Here is a 22,818-nt window from a genome sequence, read left to right on the forward strand (position 1 = left end):
TCTGGGGACAGGGAGTGTTCCAAGAAATTCACCCACTGCCATTAGTACGTGAGAGCAGAAAAAGTTAAAAAAAATTATTTTTAGAGTTGTTTGGGTACAAAAACTATCTCCTACACTTCTGGGCTCTTAGTCTTATTGAACTATCAAAGCATCAAGCAAGTTAGTAAACATGAAATTCAAATGAAAATTTGGCCGACCAGGGATTGGTATTAAGAAATGTCTATGTAAGAGTGCACATAACAAGGAGAGAGATTATTCATATTTACTGAGAGCAAATTTTTCTTGGATGGAGAAGTCACGTTTACTGATCAAGTTGCCTGAGTGGTCTCCCCCAGACCATCTTTCTCTGAGTTTTAAAGGGTTCCAGCCACAGCTGCTTCTTCGACTAGATAAAAGTTCAAAGGCCTGGGATAAGGCAAAGTCTCCTTCTCCACCTCTATGGTCTCAGTGTTTTTAGCTTACTCTTAAGTTTTCTGCATTTCCAATAGCAGCAGTTTCTTTTGGGGCTACAGAGACTAAATTGATCCCCAACACCCTGTTTCAAGGTACCACTTACCCGAAGAAGGTTATTTGGGTAAATTGTGAGAGGTCTGGTTGATTATTTTTAGGAAATTGATCCCACAGCTCTGAATTTCATGCTCCCCTCCATAAGGCTCCCCTCTCATCAGGCACCAGTCGAGAGAAACTGCAGACTCCTTACTGAGACTCTGGGAGGAGAGGAAGTACAGCAGCAGAAATTGACATGTTTTTAGTCAAAGGATATCCTGTTTATTTCAGTCCCTGTATTCCCTCTATTCAAGGTATAGGCTTTGCCCAGTGATGGGAAATGTGAACAGCCATGCCTGAGGTAATAGTCATTTGAAAAGGAATAAAGCTGATCCTCCCCTAAAGAGGTTGCTACGGAAAATTTCAAAGTAGTTGAAACAGAGAAGCTACTCAAAGACGCATAGGTACCTGATAAGAATCAGATCACAAATAATAGCAGCAATAAAAAGGGCAATAGCTATAGTTCTGTTTTGCACCTTTCTCTTGAAGAAAAATTTTTAGTATGTGCATGTGTGTGTGTGTGTGTGTGTGTGTGTGTGTGTGTGTGTGTGTTGGGTGGGAAATGGTGTTTAGAGGTGAATGAGAAGAAATCTAATGTAAATTACTGCTCATGATAATTCTCAGAATCCTTTTAGAACACGTTTGTCAATTGAGCCTTGGTCTCAATTATTTCTTTTTTTTTTTTCCCGCTCCAATTATTTCAATGAAATGCTATTTCTATTAAGGTATTTCCTCTTCTCAGAAGTTCATTGTAATGAGCATTGACCTTTAAATTTTCACAGGATAAGTTCTGTATTTCAGAATACCCCATTACAGAAAGTATACTTACCATGTGAGATTTTGCTAATCACTGTAGTTATCTTATCAATGTCTTTTTTTGGAGACTTACCACAAATTAACCTTGTAACTTCTTAAATTAATTGTATGAGTTTCTCTTCCATGCTATGTTATAATCATAAAAATAAAGGGTCTGATAAAACTCCAATATTGAAAAGCTGATTAAAATTCAGAAAGATACAGTACATTGGATAAGACATGTTCCTTGCATGCAGTTGACCCAGGATCAATCTCCAGAACTATATCTGGTGCCCTGAGCATTGCCAGGAATGATCCCTGAGCACAGAGTCAATAGTAAGCACAGGGTACCACCAAGTATGGCCCAAAAGCCAAATAATAAAGGTTAAAATATTGTTTAGAGAATAATACATTGTTTTTCTTTCATTGTACAGAATACTTTTATGTGTGACAAAGCCTGTTTTTGTAATTGCACATGGTTTTAAACCTAAGACTAGGAATCAGACACTTGTAGATATGTTTTTATGAGAAATGCCATACTGTACTGTAAGTGTAATGTCTACTTTTTTTAACATAGGTTGTTTTCCAGTCTCAGTATTATCACAGAGCTCACTCACCCAGCCAACATGAGATTCATGCAGTTCAGAGCCAAAGACTGTTACTCTCTTGCTCTTTCAAAACTGGAAAAGGTAAGCAACCGCATTATTTAAGTGTGTTGAACATGATGCTTTTTGTGGATATAAAAGCTCTGAAAATTTCTATGTTAAAAAATAGTACTACAAGCTACAGTAAAAGCAAAGTGCTGTCTCTCCATCCTAGAGAGCCTTCCTTTCAAAGTGGGAAGTTGAATAGCATTGGGGAGGGATCAGGTTAGAATGACTGTAGACCGTGGGATTGCACTCATGTTATGTGGACATAAAAGTGGTTTCCAATCTCCAGGCTGAGTGTAGAGATAGATGACTTTTGCATTTGTTGTTTACTGGATATTAGTATTCTGGGAGAACTTCATGTGAGAGGCAAAAATCAAGACATAATCTTATACATGTGAAAATGTGTCAACACCTTTGTTATTTATAACTATACAAAAATTAGAGAAGATTACTTATGTTTTAAAATGAATTGTTCACTTTTATTTTTGTTACCTTTTATATCAGACACAGAGTCAAGTCCTGAGACACAGTTGTTGAGTTAGGTCATTTCTGCTCTCTCCTTTTGTTTTCTTTCAAGCAGGTCATGTTCATTGGAAGAGCTGACATTGCTTGTTTATAGACACAGTTAAGTTGTTATTATGTCCAGCTTTCAGATAGGTTTGAAACAGATTCCATATTTTATTAAAATCATGGGGTAATCAAAGCAGTGCAATAGGAGAAATTTAAATCATTCACTCCACACTGCTTTATCTATATCAAAAGGTTGACAATCAAAAGGGAAAGTTGACAATATCCATAAGAAACCTACTACCAAAGTAGCTAGGCACCTGGCTACTATCAGTGCTGGCCTGGGGTATCACATCTCCTTTGTGACTAGTAACTTAAGATCACTCAGTGAAGAAGAAAACGGTCCATGAGATCAGGCTGATCCTTTTCTCATCTACTTCCTATGATAAGAACCTGACAGTATTATTGACACATTCATAGCGTTGAATTTCTTATCTAAAAAATTAATGGTAAATACTAGGAGTCATCTCCATTGTGAGACTTACTGGGCCCGCTCGAGCAAATCGATTAACAATGGGAGGACAGCACTACAGTGCTACTAGGAGTCATTGGAAGAATTAAACCAGATGATCAATTCAGAACATTGAGCTCAGACTGGGCACACAAAATTTAGTCAAGTGAATGGTAGGAAAAGCATAATTACAAGTTTGGGGACCTAATTCAGTGGTATAGCACTTGCCTTTGTGTGTGTAAGGCACTCGGAACATCCCCAAGGCTGCTGGTAAGGAAACATGATTACATATTATTGCAGCTCTACCCTTGAGCGATATCCCATGTCTATAAGTTTTCATTCAAATAGAACTGAACCACACTGTGATACATGTCTCAGAGAATACAGCCTCTTAGCTTTTGTACTTAGAGCTCACTTATGTCTCTGCTCTCAACAATCACTTCTGGGCTTGGTTACCATATAGGATGCCAAGTGCCCTACCTGCTATACTATTGCTATGATGCTGTATACAATTTTTAAATTTTGCATAAATAAGAAAAACAGAATTTTTTTCACACACACGCAAAAAAAAGTAAGGGGAATATTCTAGAAAGGAGGGGAAGAGAAAGAGACAGTTCTCTCTCCTGGCACACTGAAATTAAGTTTTTTGGGGGGGACACACTGATGCTCACTGTTTATTCCTTGACTCTCTGCTTTGGGATCACTCTTGGCCAGTCTCATGGGACCACATGGGGTGCTAGGAATTGAACTTACGCCAGCCACGTGCAAGAAAAGTGCCTTACCCACTGGGATACTACTCTGGCTCCAGGGAAATTAATTTCTTTTCATTATATGTATATGGTTTGGGGTCACACCAGCAATGCTCAGGGGTTACTCCTGGCTCTGCACTCAGGGATCACTCCTAGAGGGGCTTAGGATACCATATGGGATGCTGGGGATAGAACCTGGCTTAACTGCATGTAATACAAACACTGTACATGTTGTACTATCACTCTGGCCTCAGTGATTTTTTTTTCACTTTTTACTGAATCACTCTGAGATAGATCTTACAAAGCTGTTCATGATTGGATTTCAGTCATACCAGCCATACAGTTTTCCAACGCCCATCAATCCACCAGTGTACATTTCCCAGCACCAGGGTACACACATTGCTCCCATCACTGCCAACCCCTTCACCCACCAGTCTGCCTCGATGGCAAGCACTTCTGTCTCTGTCTCTGTCTCTATCTTTCTCTCTCCTTGATAATTTTCAGTATCAATATTGCAAACCACAGTTAATTTCTTTTTGAATATATGTATATACTTAATCTTCTCAATAGCTCCAAGGAGAAAAAAATTCAATATATATATATATATATTTTTAAATTTTTTATTAGTGAAACACCATGAGTACAGTTGTAGACTTACAAACTTTCATGCTTGGGTTTCAGTTATACAATGAACGAGTACCCATCCTTCCACCAGTGCCCGTTCTCCAACACCAGTGATCCCAGTAACCCTCCCAATCCCCCCACCCCATCCTCCTCCATCCCGCCCTGCCTCTGTGGCAGGACATTCCCTTTCGCTCTCTCTTTCCTTTAGGGTATTGTGGTTTGCAATAGAGGTATTGAGTGGCCATCATGTTCGGTCTGTATTCTACTTTCAACATGCATCTCCCATCCAGAGCGGATCCTCTAAACACCCTTTACTAGGTGGTCCTTCTCTATCTGAGCTTCTTTTTCCCCCAGCATGCACTGCTGGCTTCCAAGCCATGGAGTAAACCTCCTGGTACTTACCTTAACTATTCTTGAGTGTTAGTCTTCCGTTCTGTTACTTTATATTCCACGTATGAGTGCAATCTTCCTATGTCTATTCCTCTCTTTCTGACTCATTTCACTTAGCATGATACTTTCCATGTGGATCCACTTGTATGCAAATTTTATGATTTCATCTTTTTCTAACAGCTGCATAGTATTCCATTGAGTAAATATACCAAAATTTCTTTATCCAGTCGGTTTTTTCTAGATTTTGGCTATTGTAAACAGTGCAACAATGAGCATACAAGTGCAGATGTCTATACTTTTATTCTTATATTTCTACTATACTTTTTTTGCCTTTACGGGATATATTCCCAGGAGTGGTATTGCTGGGTCAAATGGGAGCTTAATTTCTAATTTTTTGAGAATCATCCATACTGTTTTCCAGAAGTGCCTACACCAGTAGGCACTCCCACCAGCAGTGAAGGAGGGTCCCATTCTCACAATAGCCGCACCAACACCAGTGGTATGAGATGATATCTCATTGTTATTTTGATCCTCATTCCCTGATGATTAGTGATGTAGAACATTTTTTTTCATGCGCCTTTTAGCCATTCAAATTTCTTCTTTGAGAAAGTTTCTGTTTTTTTATCACCCCGTTTTTTTTTGATGGGGTTGGATGTTTTCCTCTTGTGGAGTTCAACCAGCACTTTGTATATCCTTGATACCAACCTCTTTTCAGACGATATTGGATGAATATCCTTTCCCATTCTGTATACTGTCTTTGTATTTTGGTCACTGTTTCTTTTGAGGTGCAGAAGCTTCTTAGTTTAAGATAGTCCCATTTGTTTATCTCTGTTTTCACTTGCTTCGCCAGTGACGTGTCATCTTTGAAGACACCATTTGCTTCAATGTCGTGAAGAGTTTTTCCAATCTTATCGTCACTGTACCTTATGGAATCTGGTCTGATGTTGAGGTCTTTAATCCATTTTGATCTTACTTTTGTACATGGTCTTAGGTAGATATCTGAGCCCGTTTTTTGCATGTAGCTGTACAGTTTTGCCAGCACAATTTGCTGAAGAGGCTTTCCTTGCTCCACTTCACATTTCTTGCTCCCTTATCAAACATTAAATGATCATATATTTGGGGGCGGGTGTCAGTATATTCAACCCTGTTCCATTGGTTTGCAGCTCTGCCTTTGTTCCAGTACCATGCTGTTTTAATCATTACTGCTTTATGGTAGAGTTTGTGGTTGGGGAGGTTGATTCCTCCCATTTTCTTTTTCCCAAGAATTACTTTAGCTATTCATGGGGGCTTATTGTTCCATATGAATTTCAGGAGTGTTTGCTCTATTTTTTGAAGAATATCTTGGGTATCCTTATAGGGATCACATTGAATTTGTACTATGTTTTGGAGATTATTACCATTTCGGCAATGTTAATTTTCCCAATCCATAAACAAGGGATATCTTTCCATTTCCTCGTTTCTTCTTTTATTTCCTGAAGTAGCATTTTGTAGTTTTCTTTGTACAGGTCTTTTACTTCCTTATTTAAGCGGATTCTGAGGTACTTGAATTTCTGAGGCATGATTGTGAACGGGATTGCTTTTTTCATGTAACTTTTTTCTCTCTCATTATTTGCATATAGGAATGTCATGAAGTTTTGGGCATTGATTTTATAGTCTGCAACTTTGCTATACAAGAATCTTGTTTCTAGGAGTCTCTTGGTAGAGGTTTTAGGGTTCTCTAAGTATAGAATCATATCATCTGCAAATATAGAGCTTGAAAAAAATTCAACATATTTTCTAATTAAAAGACAGACTATAAGAAGTAGAATTGAATCAACAATAGTTGATTCTAGGCGACCTCCACTACCCAACCACCACCATGCTCCAGACTGATTTCCAGACACTCAGGCCGAGCCTCACGCATGAATCAAGTCCCATGGAACCCAGATGATGCGGAACTTCGTGACCTTGGACTCTGGGCTCAGTGGGACCCCGGAACAGAGATCCTTGGCCTGCTTCCCCCAGTCTCCAGTGACTCAGGGATCACACCCATAAACCACACCCTGCTGGTACCAGATAATCTCCTCATTGGCCACCCTCCAGAACTCAGGATGCTCCTCCCTGACGGGAGTATAAAATGAGGCTCCCAGAACCCTACCGTCAGAATCCATGCCAGGCTGTGGGGCGGGTGAGAACCCTCCCTGCCCCAAGGGACCCAGCCCTGGCAGCCAACCTCTTCTACCCAACCATAACCATGCTCCAGGCCACTTTCCGGATTGGATGGGTGCAAAGCAGCTGCACAACACATTATAAGACACTTCCTACCCATTTTCCACTATTACTACACCATATCTGATGGGGTTCAGACAGTAGGCAACAAATCATAGAGAAAAATATATCAATATATGCCTCTTGGAGAGCCCAGCAGCTATCGAGACTATCATATCCGTGTAGGCTGAGCCTGCAAAGCTCCCCATGGTGCATTCAATATGCCAACTATACTGACGACAACAGGTCTCATTCCCCTGACCCTGAAAGAGCCTCCAATCACTGGGAAAAGACGAGTAAGAAGAAGCTGCTAAAATCTCAGGGCCGGGAGGAATAAAGACGTTACTGGTGCCTGCTCAAGTAATTCAATGATCAATGGGATGACAGTGATACAGTGAATGGTTTTCGTGTTAAAAAACTACAGGATGGGTATTTGATCATTGTATAATTGAAACCCAAGCACAAAATTTGTAAGTCTACAACTGTACCTCATGGTGTCTCACTAATAAAAATAAATAAATAAAAAATATTCAGTGAAGGAGAAACAGAAAAAAAAAACTACAGAATTCACTTATTGCCATGTTATCCATTGAAACAACCATCTTCCTCACATTGAAACTTCTAAGACTGTTTGGCTCTTTCTTACCTCCCCCTTATCTCCCTACCCTTCAAAATATTTGGAGTCCTAATGAACAGTTCCTCTGAATGTTATCTTATTTGAAGATATAATTTTTTTACAAAAATAATCAAGTTAAAATAGGCCTTTGTGGGTGGTGTCTAATCTAATATGAATGGATCAGTAGATTCAAGATTCCCTTCCGTTCCTCAGAAAGAGTCTGCCTTGCAGATACCTTAATTTCACGTATTACCATCCACCACTACAAGACTGTCTCTTTCTGTTTTATCAGCCACCAAAATTTATGAATCATTGTTATGACAACTCTAGAAAACAAATGCATGAGCAAACACTGATTAAGCAATTTTTTCAAGCATATTTTTGGATCTATGATATTGCTAATATGAAAATGCTGCTGACATACTGTCTAAAGCAATTGATTTAAAACGTGTATCGAAAACCAGAAAAAAACAGAAGAATTTTTAAGATTAGTGAGAGAGTCTTTATTTTCAAAATGTAAAAACATTGCCAAGACCATTTCTGTTGACTTAGAACTGGGTGAGTCGTTATTCTTCCAAACATAAGTATGAACATCGTTGTATTCAGTCTACAAGTAGATGCACCTGGACTTTTACAGATGGGGCCTTCACCTTTGGAAACACTGGCAAGGTTTGAAAGTAGTTGCAAACCACAGCCTGTCTAGTAACAAGCTTTTATTTGGAACCATCTCTCAAACTTTTATAAATGACATTTTTAAGGGTTACAGGATTAATGAAGAAAGTTAACCTGCATTAACCCTGGTGGTTTTGTTTGTTTGGTGATTAAATTATGATGTTTTCCCAGTAGACCTTGCTTGACAATAGACATGTGCTACCCAATGGCAGCAGAAATTAGAGTGTCAGGAGCCATTGAAAAGGCTGTTTTCTGTCAAAAGTGACTGTTGTGGCTCCTATAGTGAATGGAGAAGACCCGAGACACAGAAGGGCATGAGTTCCTTCCCTCCCTCCCTTCCTTCTTCCCTCCCTTCCTCCTTCCTTCCTACCTTCTTCCTTCTGTTTTTTCTTCCTTCCTCCTTTCCTTCCTCCTTTTTTCCTTCTTTCTTCCCTCCTTCCTTCTTTCCTTTTCCTTAAGAATTTTAAATCTTTCCTATTAGACAGCTACTGTATATTTCCTACTAAATAGCTAGTGTATATAAAAATATGGTGAACTACTGGTAAACATCCTTTCATAAGTCTGTTTTTCTCTCCTATATTTATGAAATCTTTGGGATCCTGGGACAGTAAGACTGGGTGTGATTCTGTTGTTAATGTCACTTTTCAGCTTTCTATTCTGTCCTGCTGACAACCAGAAGTGTTTAAATCTGGGAGGCTCTTCATCACTGAGCTTCTTAGTTATTGCATGTTTTACTTGGAAATAATTCGTGTCTGAACCAGTGTCTTATAATGTCCAACTAAAAGGAACCTCTACCAGTACACACACACACACACACACACACACACACACACATCACTATTAAACAGATGGAAGTTTTTACTAACGAGTCAGGGAGAAGCACACAATATTTCCAAACCTGCCTTCAGGGCAGACAGGGAAATGTTGATCACGTGTCTAAGGAGAATTAAGCATGGTTTTTCCGTGGAGTCAAGATTCTCTCACAATACAATCTACCACAACTATTCTCTTCCAAATTAGGGAACCTATTGAAGTATATCATGAATAGCATTATTGGCACACATTTTCTTCTTTATTTCTTTTTCTAGAAAAACCTCTTTTTAAAAGAAGCGTTTTCCCTTCCATTTCTTTGCTGTCTGTGGTTATTATGATGCGTGTGGGGGGTCACAGACCTCATTGCAGTGATCACACAATTGGTTGTGCTAAGTGCTTGTTGCTCACATACATGGCTGCAGTACCTGGACACTCAATATTGCTGATCTCTGGGCATTGCACATGATTAGCTGCAGTGCTGGCACACAACTGGTTGCTGCCTCAGGAAGCCAAACACTTAGAATACCTGGGGAGACCATGAGAATTTCATGAGGCACTAAGATGGAATCAGGGGTGGGACACGCAGCCTCTTGTGTGCAAGTCAAGATCTCAACCAACTAAATGGTCACTGGGCTTCCTCATCAGGAAACCTTTCTGTTGTCGTTGTCTACTTTTTGCTACAGTTTTTGTTTTATTTTGTTTTTCCATTATTATGACAGCCACCAATTTTCCCTAATGTATTCTCCAAATTTAGTCACTGGTCCCATTGGATCCTTGATAAAAGGTAAAGGTAAAGGCCCTCCTGTTGATCGTCGATTTGCTCGAACGGGCCCAGTAACGTCTCCATTGGAGACTTTGTTGTTACTGTGTCTGGCATATCGAATACGTCACGGGGAGCTTGCCAGGCTCTACCATGCGGGCGAGATACTCTCGGTAGCTTGCCGGGCTCTCCGAGAGGGACGGAGGAATCGAACTCGCTCCTAAGAAATAGTTATACCAGCACCAGAAATAGCCAAAGACTTATTTGGCAATGGAGAGAAAATAACAAATAGAAGAAGACAGAGGGGCACATGAGAAAATTTTACCTCTTTCCTTCTAAAGAAGCTTTATTTTCCCTGCTTTGATAGATTTCACTTTTTAAAAAAGTTCTTTCCTCATACTTCTGGCACAGTTTATTTCAAGACTGCTTCCTTCAAAATTACTGTTGAAGTATCAGCATTCCCCATGATAATCATAATTACACTTTAGCAATCATATGGTAATTACACACTGATGTAAGAAGCAAAGTGATGAAAATGTGAGAGGAATAGTGTGATATAATAAACAAAGATATTTAGGTTTTCTCCCCAGCTTCAGACACTAAGCTAGAAAGATTCTTGCAGTTTCCTGACAAACAGGCATGTCTTTGGTTCTTCAAACCTTTCAGCCAGTCCTGATTCTTGTCACCCGTAGCAGAATAAGTCATGGGGAGGCAGTAGGCAGCGTCAGCATGAAAGCCAGTCTGTTACTAGATAAAATGCAGATGATAAGAAAGAGTCATTGAGTTTAATCATGTGTCTAATGATTTAATTAATCATGTGTGCCTTAAGCCTTGATTAAAACTCTGAAAACCAGGTTTGGGAGCTTCCTGTTCGGTGAGATACAGATGTCCCAGAACTCAGGGCAACTCCTGGTTCTCAATTCTCCCAGATTTTGCTTTTTGTCCCTTTGTCTTTGCTATTCGTGTGTCCATAAACTCCAATAGTTACTGCTAACAATTCTTTGAGTTCTGTGAGCACTGTTGCAAATCATCAGACCTAAGGGACTAGGGGGAAGTTCCCAATTTTTTCATTTTGTTTTGGTTTTTTGTTTTGTTGGGTCATACCCAACAGTGCTCAGGGCTTACTCCTGTCTTTGCATTCAAAGATTACTCCTGGCAGGCTCTGTGGACCATCTGTGGTGCTGGGGATCCAACTCGGGTCAGCTGTATGCAAGGCAGATGCCCTCCCCACTGTACTATTTCTCTGTCCCAGAAGTCCCAAATTTGTAACTGGTTAAATAGAAGCATAATTGGAAGCTGTGCTGAGAGCAGGTGTCTGGAATGGAACAGTTTTGTGGCACTGAGTCCCTTAACCTCAAGACTGGAAGCCAAAGTGAGTCAGTTCATACTAGCATTGAGCTGAATTTTAGACACGCATTGTCAGAAAATTGTTGTCAGCAGGGAAAGTTCCATGCCTGCTCATCAAATCACCAGCACAGCAAACTTATTTTTCACGGAGATAGCTTCTACAAAAAACAGGCAAGGCTATCAATGTTTTTTTTCTTCCATTTTTAAATTAATTGAACACGTTTCAAAATATATTTTTAGTTTACTCTTATTTATGATAGAATTAGGCTGGAGCAATAGCACAGCAGGTAGGGCGTTTGCCTTGCACACAGCTGACCTGAGTTCGATTCCTCCGTCCCTCTCACAGAGCCCAGCAAGCTACCAAGAGTATCCCGCCTGCATGGCAGAGCATGGCAATCACCCCATGGCATATTTGGTATGCCAAAAACAGTAACAAGAAGTCTCTCAATGGAGACATTACTGGTGCCCACTCCAGCAATTCAGTGAACAACAGGACAAGAGTGCTACAGACAGTGCTATGATAGAATTACTATTTGCTAAGCCAGTTTTAAATATGATTTCCCTGGCACATATGTTGACATACTTCCAAGTAGAATAACTGCTGAGGAAAAGTCACTGGATTGGGGGAATCACAGTAGGAAGAACTACTAAAGAACATAGGAGCCGGGGAAGCAGTACAGTGGTGCTTGCTTGCCTTGTACATGTCTGATCCTGATTTGATTCCTCCATCTGCTTATGGTTCCCCTCCTTCCCTCCCCTCGTAGATCCAGGAGTGATCCCTGACCACAGGCCAGGAGTAAGCCCAGATCTTCACCAGTTGTGGTCCCAAATAAACAAGGACAAAAAATTAAAGATTATAAGAGAATTGTAGTAGAAAATATAACAGCTAGATAGTTGGCATTAATTTATGCCATTTTTTCACCTCCCACACTGTTCTACTAATTCTCATTTAAAATCTCATTCCATATGGTATTCGGTGGCCACAATTTAGAAGAAACAAAAATTCTGCCAGAAAAGACTTCTTTCTTTCAGCTAAAGCTCATGTTCATAACAGAAACCAACGGAAGATCAGGGAAAGGCCAGTTATATTAAAGTAGCTGCGATCTTTGAATAGATATCTCAGATTATCTTTTTAGATTATGTTTAGATACAATTGTCAGGAAAACACAGAATTGCCATTGAATATTAAATGGAATACAGAGTTCTACTAGGAAAGCAGAACTATATATTTGAAAAGAATTCTATCTTATGCTTGGACTAGAAGCAAATACAGAAATATGTATTATTATACTTAATAAATCTCAGCAGTCTAAATACTGAAGTCATAGTTCCCAGCCTGGAATGTAGCTCAAAGGACTGGAGCACATGCCTGGGATGTGTGAGGTCTCAGGCTTAATTTCTTATGCCACATGAACCCATGCCACAGTGGCCTTGGTAGCCCTAGTACCTCTGGTCCCAATCAACAGGCCAGACTCTTTACCTATCATCTCCGTTCCCCGGGACCAAATATTGCTGAGAGTGGCCCTACCTCTCGTTCTCTCCCAGCACACTGGGGAATTCCTTATGAAATAATGAAAATATCAAAAACCAGAACTTTGAATAATGTGGACATGGTGTGCTTTCCATATGCAAATCATGTTAAAGAGAAAAATGAGAAGTATGGAGTGAGACTCAATTATTTTTTCTCACTTCTTCATATGAATTCTACAAACTTATAGCCTGAAGTGAGTGTTCTATGTCTATAAGGAGGTGCTGTAAGTGGAAATGTTTTATTCAGTTGTGCAATAAAAATTCATTAACCAGAGCCAGGGATCAGCTTACATGATCGAGGCCTAGGGTTCATCTTCCTCACTCCCTCACTGATACCCATCACTGCGGCACAGTCAACTGTGGCTCCAGAGGTCCCTCACCCAACACTGTATGGTCTGAGTGTGATCCCCACAACAGTCACAGCTATATCCAAGATTGTATTGGCTGTTTGTGTACCAGGGATTGTGTTAGGAATTGTTCATGTGATAAGACAAGAAGATGCTTTATGCTCTCCCAGAATTGGATCAAACTTAGCACAGGCAGAATATTAGCAAATAAAATAAATATATAACAAGACATTATGGATTTCTGAAGTGCTATGGAAGTCACCACAAAGTTATAAGAGGGGTTATAAAAGTAACAGAGGGGTCAGAGAGATAGTGCAGTGTGTAGGGCACTTGCTTTCCACATGGCAGACCTAGATTTGAATCCAGACATCCCATATGGTCTCCAAAGTACCGCCAGGAGTGATCCCTAGAACAAAGACAGGGGTAACCCCTGAGCACTGTTAGGTTTAGCCAAAAACAAACAAACAAAAAAAGTAACAAATGATATTCATCCTTTTCTTTAAATAATGAGCAAAGCAAAACAAAACAGATCTCTTTGGGAAATCGTATCTGAACTTTAGTGTGAGCAGCAACCTGGTAAAAATGGAAAACTGTCCAGAGAGATAGTACAAGGGTTAAGGATTACTTGTCCTTGCATGTGGTCTGCTCCACTTGGATCCCCAGCATTATTCCACAGAACACTGCCAGGAATTTCACTTGAGAACAGAATTGGGAGCATCCTCCACAAGCTGCTAGGTATGGCCTAAAAGAAATCCCAAAGTTGAAAACATACCAAAAAAAGGCCAAGTAGCATTACAAAAGAAATGCAGTAATGGCCTTGAGTTGATGATCATTTACCATACTGAAAATATTTTGATAATAGAGGGTGGTATTTGGTGCTTATTATATATGTGCCTTTTTTTCTTTTTTTTTTATTAATCTTCATTAGTGAAACACCATGAGGTACAGTTGTATACTTACAAATTTTTGTGCTTGGGTTTCAATTATACAATGATCAAATACCCATTCCTCCACCAGTGCCCATTTTCCACCACCATGGATCCCAGTATCCCTCTCACCCCCAACCCCCACCATCCCACCCCACCTCTGTGGCAGGCCATTCCCTTTTGTTCTCTCTCTCCTTTTGGGTGTTGTGGTCTGCAAAAGAGGCATTGAGTAGCAATCATGTTTGGTTCATGGTCTACTTTAAACATGCATCTCCCATCCTGGGGGGGATCCTCCAAACACCCTTTATTTGGTGCTCCCTTCTGTATCTGAGCTGCCCTTTTCCCTACAATGCCCGGCTGGCCTCTAAGCCATGGAGTAATCCTCCAGTACCATCCATCTTAACCATGGCATTGTCTAAACTTCTTTGGCAATATGTATTATTGCTATATTGTTAATTACAAAATAAGATAGAGGAGTCAGAGAGATAGTACAGTGGGTAGGGCAGTTGTGTTGCATGTGGCTGACCTGGGTTTGATCCCTGGCACCTGCTATGGTCCCTTGAACCAGGAATGATCCCTGAGCACAGGGCCAGAAATACCACTGAACATCACTGTGTGTATTTCCAAAACAAAAGTAATGCAGAAATTTCACATAATTGTACATTCTCTTAATGGAACGTTCTAGCTATTCTTTTTAGTACTTTTTCATTGAAGTATTCCTCTTAGTTCATCTACCATAGCTACTCTGCTATGCTCTATCTTTATACCATGAACACACACACAATCTTCTGTTTTCAATATCAAATATTTTTTTAAGAGTCAAATTTTTAGATTTTTTTTATTAGTGAAGCACCATGAGGTACAGTTGTAGATTTACAAATCTTTGTGCTTGAGTTTCGGTCATACACTGATCAAATACCCATCCATACACCAGTGCCCATTTCCCCCTACCCCCCCTCCCACCCTGCCTCTGTGGCAGGGCATTCCCCTTTGTTCTCTCTCTCTCCTTTTGGGTGTTGTGGTCTGCAAAAGAGGCATTGAGTGGCAATCATGTTCAGTACATAGTCTACTTTCAACATGCATTTCCCCTCCTGGGAGAATCCTCAAAACACCCTTTATTTGGTGTTGCCTTCTCTATCTGAACTACCCTTTCCCCTAGAATATCCGGCTGGCCTCTAAGCTATGGAGTAAACCTCTTGGTGTTGATCTCAGCTATTAGGTATTGATCTCATATTTTGTTGCTTTATATCCCCCAGATGAATGCAATTTTTCTATGTCTATCCCTCTCTTTCTGACTCATTTCGCTTAGCATGATACTTTCCATATTGTACCACTTGTATGGAAATTTCATGACTTCATCTTTTCTAAGAGCTACATAGTACTCCATTGTGTAGATGTACCAAAGTTTCTTTAACCAGTCATCTGTTCTTGGGCACTCAGGTTTCTTCCAGTTTCTGGCTATTGTAAAGAGTGCTGCAATGAACAAACAAGTGCAGATGTCACTTCGACTACACATTTTTGACTCTCTGGGGTATATTCCCAGGAGTGGTATCGCTGGGTCAAATGGGAGCTCAATTTCTAATTTTTTGAGAAACGTCCATACTGTTTTCCAAAAGGGCTGAACTAGTCGGCATTCCCACCAACAGTGAAGGAGTGTCGCTTTCTTGCCACATCCATGCCAGCACCGGTTGCTTTTGTTCTTTTGAATGTGGGCCAGTCTCTGAGGTGTGAGATGGTATCTCATTGTGGTTTTGATCTGTATCTCCCTGATGATTAATGATGTAGAGCATTTTCTCAGGTGCTTTTTTGCCATTCGTATTTCTTCTTTGAGAAAGTTTCTGTTCATTTCATTGCCCCATTTTTTGATGGGGTTGGATGTTTTCTTCCTGTGGAGTTCCACCAGTATTTTGTATATCCTTGTTATCAACCCCTCGTCAGATGTGTATTTGGTGAATATCCTTTCCCATTCTGTAGACTGTCTTTGTATTTTGGTCACTGTTTCTTTGGAGATGCAGAAGCTTCTTAGTTTAAGATAGTCCCATTTATCTATCTCTGTTTTCACTTGCTCGGCCAGTGGCGTGGCATCTTTGAATGTACCATTAGCCTCAATGTCATGGAGGGTTTTGCCAAATTTGTCTTCAATGTACCTTATGGTATCTGGTCTGATGTTGAGGTCTTTAATCCATTTTGATCTTAGTTTTGTACATGGTGTTAGGCAGAGTTCTGAGCCCATTTTTTTGCATGTAGCCATCCAGTGATGCCAGCACAATTTGTTAAAGAGGCTTTCCTTACTCCACTTCACATTTCTTGCACCTTTATCAAAGATTACATGATCATATGATTGAGGGGAGATGTCAGTGTATTCAAACCTGTTCCATTGGTCTGCAGTTCTGCTTTTGTTCCAGCATCATGCTGTTTTAATTATTAATGCTTTGTAGTAGAGTTTGAAGTTAGGGAGGTTGATTCCTCCCATTTTCTTTTTCCCAAGAATTGCTTTAGCTATTCGTGGGGGCTTATAGTTCCATATAAATTTCAGGAGTGTTTGCTCCATTTCTTTGAAGAATGTCATGGGTATCCTTATAGGGATTGCATTGAATTTATACAGTGCTTTCGGTAGTATTGCCATTTTGACAATGTTAAGTCTCCCGACCCATGAGCAGGGGATATCTTTCCATTTCCTCATGTCCTCTTTTATTTCCTGAAGTAGCGTTTTGTAGTTTTCTTTGTACAGGTCCTTTACTTCCTTAGTTAAGCTGATTCCTAGGTACTTGATTTTCTGGGGCACAATTGTGAACGGGATTGTTTTTTTCATGTTGCTTTCTTCTCTCTCACTGTTTGCGTATAGGAAAGCCATGAACTTTTGGGTATTGATTTTATAGCCTGCAACTATACTTAATCACTTCACTTAACTTCCCATTAGTCGTCGATTTGCTCAAGCGGGCGCCAGTAACGTCTCCATTTGTCCCTGTCGCGTGCTAGTGTAGCCCAATGGCATCTGTTCACTCTGGGAACATGAAGGGCCTCAAACCGATCGTTCATGATCTTGACGAAGAAGTCTGACCATCTGGAAGGTGGGCGGCCACGCGGTCTTTTGACATCCCATGGAATCCAGTCGGTAACAGCTCTAGTCCAGCAGTCGTCTTTAAATCTCATTACGTGATCAGCCCATCTGATTTTCGACACCTTGGCATATGAGACAGCATCCCTGATTCTAGATCGTCGACAGATGTCAAAACTCCGGATTCTTTCTCTCATTTGAGTGAAACGTGATATTCCAAGCATAGCTCTTTCTATTCTTCTTTGGGAGACCTGAATAGTGTTCTCATCTTGTTTGCTTAGGGCCCAGGTCTCTGAGGCATATGTTAATGCAGGAAGAACAGTGGAATCAAAGAGATGTGCCCGGAGCCGGAGGTTCTTCGTCCTCTTAGCTATTTCTTCGACGTTCTTGAAGGCGTTCCAAGCCGCTCTCTTCCTCCTGGGCAGCTCGGGTGCCAGGTCATTTGTCATGTTGACCTCTCGACCTAAGTACACATAGCTGTTGCATTCAGAGATGGTCGTTCCATTGAGAGCGAATGGGGCGTCAGGAACAAGGCTGTTTCTCATAAACATTGTCTTCGTAAGATTCAGCTGTAGTCCGACCTTTCCACACTCACGGTCAAAGTCGGCCAGCATTTGTGCCGCTTAGCTGATGTTTGGTGTTATTAAAACAATGTCATCAGCAAAGCGGAGGTGGTGTAGTTGTCGACCATCTATCTTCACTCCCATTCCTTCCCATTCCAGTCTTCGCATGATGTTCTCGAGGGTGGCACTGAAGAGTTTCGGTGAAATGGTATCACCCTGCCACACCCCTCTCTTGACATCAACGATCACTTCTTTGTAGAATGGTGATATCCTGGTAGTGAACCCGCAGTACTGCTCACGGAGGATCCTGATGTATTGGGCTTGAATGCCCTGATTGGCTAGGGCTTCAATGACCGCTTCCGTCTCAACAGAATCAAAGGCCTTCTTTAAATCAATGAACGTTAAACAGAGAGGCATCTTGAACTCCCGAGAAACCTCAATGAGCTTGATTATCGTGTGGATATGGTCGATGGTGCTGAATCCTTTGCGGAACACGGCTTGCTTGATTGGTTGTCCTTCATCTAGTATTCTGCCAATCCTATTTAGGATGACTCGAGTGAACAACTTGTAGATGACAGACAATAGGCAAATCGGGCGATAGTTGCCAATGTCATGGGTGTCTCCCTTCTTGAACAGTAGTATGGTCCTGCTGGTTTTCCATTGGGACAGAACCTTGCATTCAGACAGGTAGACTGGTAGATGCGGCAAAAGCCGGGAAAAGTATTCGTAACGCCCGTCTGTCCTTCGCCAACTATAAGACCAAGATGACTGCCCTCCAACGTCCTGATGGATCCATCACATCCTCCAGAAGGGCAATGGAGAAGATTATCCATGACTTCTACTCAAATCTCTTCGATAGCCATGTCCACTTGCTGACATACCAAATTCCACAGGATGGATAGGTCGTTCCCAACATTCTCCCTTCCGAAATCCGACATGCCATTTCGTTGGTAAAGAAACAAACAGCACCCGGCCCAGACAAGGTCAGACCTGAACACCTGAAGAACCTGCCGTCAGTACTCATCAATACACTGGCTCGGCTCTTCACTCGCTACCTGTCTGAATGCAACTTTACTATATGAGTCTATTATTTCTAGGAGTTTTTTGGTGGAGGTTATTGGGTTCTCTAAGTATAGTTACATATCATCTGCGAATAGTGAGAGCTTGATTTCTTCCTTTCCTACCTGAATGCCCTTAATATCTTTTTCTTGCCTAATCGCTATTGCAAGTACTTCCAGTACTATATTGAACAGCAGTGGAGAGAGTGGGCATCCTTGTCTCGTCCCTGATCTTAGAGGGAAGGCTCTCAGTTTTTCCCCATTGAGGATGATGCTTGCTGTAGGCTTGTGGTAGATGGCTTTAACTATGTTGAGGAAAGTCCCCTCTATATCCATTTTGGCTAGGGTTTTCATCATAAGGGGGTGCTTGACCTTGTCAAATGCTTTCTCTGCATCTATTGATATGATCATATGCTTTTTATCTTTTCTTTTGTTGATATGGTGGATTATGTTGATTGATTTGCAAATGTTAAACCATCCTTGCATCCCTGGGATGAATCCTACTTGGTCATGGTGTATGATCTTTTTGATGAGTAGTTGGATTCTATTTGCTAGTAGTTTGTTGAGGATCTTTGCATCTGTGTTCATCAGGGATATCGGCCTGTAATTCTCATTCTTTGTGGTATCTCTGTCTGCTTTTGGTATCAGTGTGATATTCGCTTCGTAGAAACTATTCGGAAGTGTTTTTGATATTTCAATTTCGTGGAAAAGCTTAAAGAGGATTGGGAGTAAGTCTTCTTTAAAGATTTGGAAGAATTCACTAGTGAATCCATCCAGGTCAGGGCTTTTGTGCTTGGGGAGACTTTTTATTACCATTTCAATTTCCTTGATGGTGATAGGTCTGTTCAGGTATTCCAGGTCTTCTTGGTTCAGCCTTGGGAGTCTGTAGGAGTCTAGGAATTTATCCATTTCCTCGAGGTTTTGATGTTCCGTGGCATAAAGCTTCTCAAAGTACTCCCTGAGGATCCTTTGAATTTCTGTAGTTTCTGTTGTGATGACCCCCTTTTCATTTCTGATTCGGTTTATTAGGGTTTTCTCTCTCCCCTTCTTTGTGAGTTTTGCTAGAGGCTTATCGATCTTGTTAATTTTCTCAAAGAACCAGCTCTTGGTTTCATTGATCTTTCGGATTGTTTTATGGGTTTCCATCTCGTTAATCTCTGCTCTGAGTTTTATTATTTCCTTCCTCCTGTTAGATTTGTGCTCCTTTTATTGGTCCTTCTCCAAACTCTTAAGCTGTGAGGTTAGTTTATTTATGTGGGCTCGCTCCTCCTTTCTGATGAATGCTTGTAGAGCTATAAACTTTCCTCTTAAGACAGCCTTTGCTGTGTCCCATAAGTTTTGGTAACTCGTGTCCTCATTTTCATTCGTTTCTAGGAATCTTTTGATTTCATCTTTGATTTCCATTCTAAGGCACTCGTTGTTCAATAGCGCACTGTTTAATTTCCAGGTGTTTGATTTAGTTTTCTGTTTTTGTGTGTGATTTACTTCTAATTTAAGTGCATTGTGGTCTGAGAAGATTGTTGATTCAATCTCTATCTTCTTAATTTTATGGAGGTATGTTTTGTTGCTCAGCATGTGGTCTATCTTGGAGAATGTTCCATGTACGCTTGAGAAGAATGTGTATTCAGCCTTTTGAGGATGAAGTGTCCTGTATATATCTACTAAGTCCCTTTCTTCCATTGTTTCCCTCAGATTAAGTATGTCCTCACTACGTTTGAGTCTGGTTGATCTATCCAGAGGTGACAAAGTGGTGTTGAAGTCTCCCACTAGTATTGTGTTGCTATTGATGTATTTTTCCAAATCTATGACTAGTTGTTTTAAGTACTTTGCTGGTCTCTCATTAGGTGCATATACATTTACTATTGTAAGTTCTTCCTGTTGTACAGATCCTTTGATCACTAAGAAATGGCCTTCACTGTCTCTTATGACCTTCTTCACTCTGAAATCGATGTTGTCTGATATTAGGATGGCTACCCCAGCTTTTTTATGGGAGCTGTTTGCCTGCAGGATTGTTTACCAGCCTTTGACTCTGAATCTGTGTTTGCTTTGACTATTGAGATGTGTTTCTTGCAGGCAGCAGAATGTTGGGTTCAATTTTCTAATCCATCGTGCCACTCTGTGTCTTTTAATTGGTGCATTTAGCCCATTGACATTGAGAGAGATTATTGTTATGGGATTTTGTCCCATTGTTCTGTTGAAATTAGGTGTATTTGAGGGGCCTGTCCTGTCTTAAAGTAGCCCATTTTGTTGTACTTGTAACCATGGTCTTGAGTCTATGAAGTTCCTGAGCTGTTGTTTTTCTGTGAAACTGTGTGTTGTTCCTTCTGTTATGAATGAGAGTCTCGCTGGGTAAAGTATTTTTGGAGAGCCATTTATTTCATTGAGTTTTTTCACTATGTCCCACTACTGTTTTCGGGCCCTGAGGGTTTCATCAGAAAAATCAGCTGTGAATTTTAAGGATGCTCCTTTGTAAAAATATGGAACGCTTCACGAATTTGCGTGTCATCCTTGTGCAGGGGCCATGCTAATCTTCTCTGTATCGTTCCAATTTTAGTATATGTGCTGCCGAAGCGAGCACATGTGCCTTTTAGCTCTTGTTTAGCACAATCACCAATGGGATGGAGACACTGGTATGACTCCTTATCATAGGTGATGCAACTGGGATATAGGTACTTTTCATCATGTGAACAGTGTCCTTGAGCTGGAGCGATAGCACAGCGGTAGGGTGTTTGCCTTACAAGCGGCCAACATGGCCGACCCGAGTTCGATTGCTCCACCCCTCTTGGAGTGCCCGGCAAGCTACCAAGAGTATCTCATCCGCACTACAGAGCCTGGCAAGCTACCCGTGACGTACTCAACATGCCAAAACACAGTAACAAGTCTCATAATGGAGACGATACTGGGCCCGCTCGAGAAAATTCATGAACAACGGGAGGACTGACTGACTGACTGAGTAGTGTCTTACAGCTAGGAAGTGAAAACATTAATCTCAATGTCTTCCATGTTTCTAGAATTCAGGCTCCAAATGACTACATATTAATTGGTCCATTGGATGCACTTAAGTAAAGCATGAGATTAAGCTAATGCAGTGCTTCATATGCATACAAGTTTGGGAAAGGTGAATTTAAAGTCCTAGGTTAAATATTTAAAACCTACATCTAAATGTTTACTCATGGAGAGTGAACACTGGATTTGGAATTCTGTTAACAGTCACAAAAGTACGGCCTTCCTTAGCATTAATCCTGTTTGATTGTTGACTAGTGTTTGATAATATGTCTTCTTTGGCCTGCCTTCTACTAAGTTTCCCCAGCCTCTTGTGCCTGTCACTAACTTATCTCTCCACACACATACCTGTCACCTTAGAAGATTCTCCTACACCTCTCCACCACCTAATCACCACTACTCTCTGCTCTTAACTATTTGTAGATTAATTACTGAATTAGTTCTATTGAAGTCAATACTTTCATCAGAGAAAAAGAACAAAACATGAGAGCAAATTAAGGGATGAGGGGAAATGCAAAAGCATAAAATTTCTCTTTACCCTGTTTTGATATCACTAGTAAACCAGAGGAGAAAGCACTCCAGAGGCAAGATAAACCTTGCTGACAAGATCTGGATCAAATGACAGTAGTCACCAGAGCACTAGAAAAGAAAATGTCTTAACTATGTGTCAGAAGCAACCATCTTGCTCTATCCCCCATCCCAATGGCAGATACTGTAATTTGAATTCTCAGAGGTTATATCACTGTACTGTAGCTGTGTACATGTACTAGTAGTGACAGTTCTAATTTCGGTTCTCCAGGATGCTTGTCACAACTTAAGAAATAGATTTGCTACTGATAATGGTGAAGAGTCACTTGCCCTCTGAGCTCCATGGAGAAACAGATGAGGCCAAGGCTCTTCATTTTTTGAGGAGCAAAAGGACCTATGCACCATACTGAAGACATTTGCTTGAGATGATTCAATTGCTTGAGATGATTCAGTTGAAAGAATAGCTTCTTTAAGTATGAAGATGGTTTAAAGAAAAGGTGTAGACAAGGACTGCCCCATGTTTATCTATCTGCTATATCTTAATCACTTATCACTTAATCACTTAATCCCCGTTATTC

General features: G+C 40.6%; 1 protein-coding gene and 1 non-coding gene across 3 annotated transcripts in view; one reads left to right on the plus strand and one right to left on the minus strand.

Moving 5' to 3' along the window:
• KCNT2 (potassium sodium-activated channel subfamily T member 2) overlaps positions 1 to 22,818 on the plus strand; it is a 436,080-nt gene that overhangs the window by 359,499 nt on the left and 53,763 nt on the right. For both annotated transcript variants that reach the window (XM_056110603.1, XM_056110604.1), the window contains exon 22: positions 1,919 to 2,030. In XM_056110603.1, the coding sequence (XP_055966578.1) occupies positions 1,919 to 2,030 (112 nt within the window). The remainder of the gene's footprint in view (positions 1 to 1,918; positions 2,031 to 22,818) is intronic.
• LOC130020218 (U6 spliceosomal RNA) lies at positions 21,181 to 21,287 on the minus strand. The gene has a single exon (XR_008791974.1). It is a non-coding gene; the product is annotated as a U6 spliceosomal RNA (small nuclear RNA).

The sequence above is a fragment of the Sorex fumeus genome, unplaced genomic scaffold, assembly GCF_029834395.1.
Source record: "Sorex fumeus unplaced genomic scaffold, SorFum_2.1 ptg000010l, whole genome shotgun sequence".
Taxonomy (NCBI): domain Eukaryota; kingdom Metazoa; phylum Chordata; class Mammalia; order Eulipotyphla; family Soricidae; genus Sorex; species Sorex fumeus.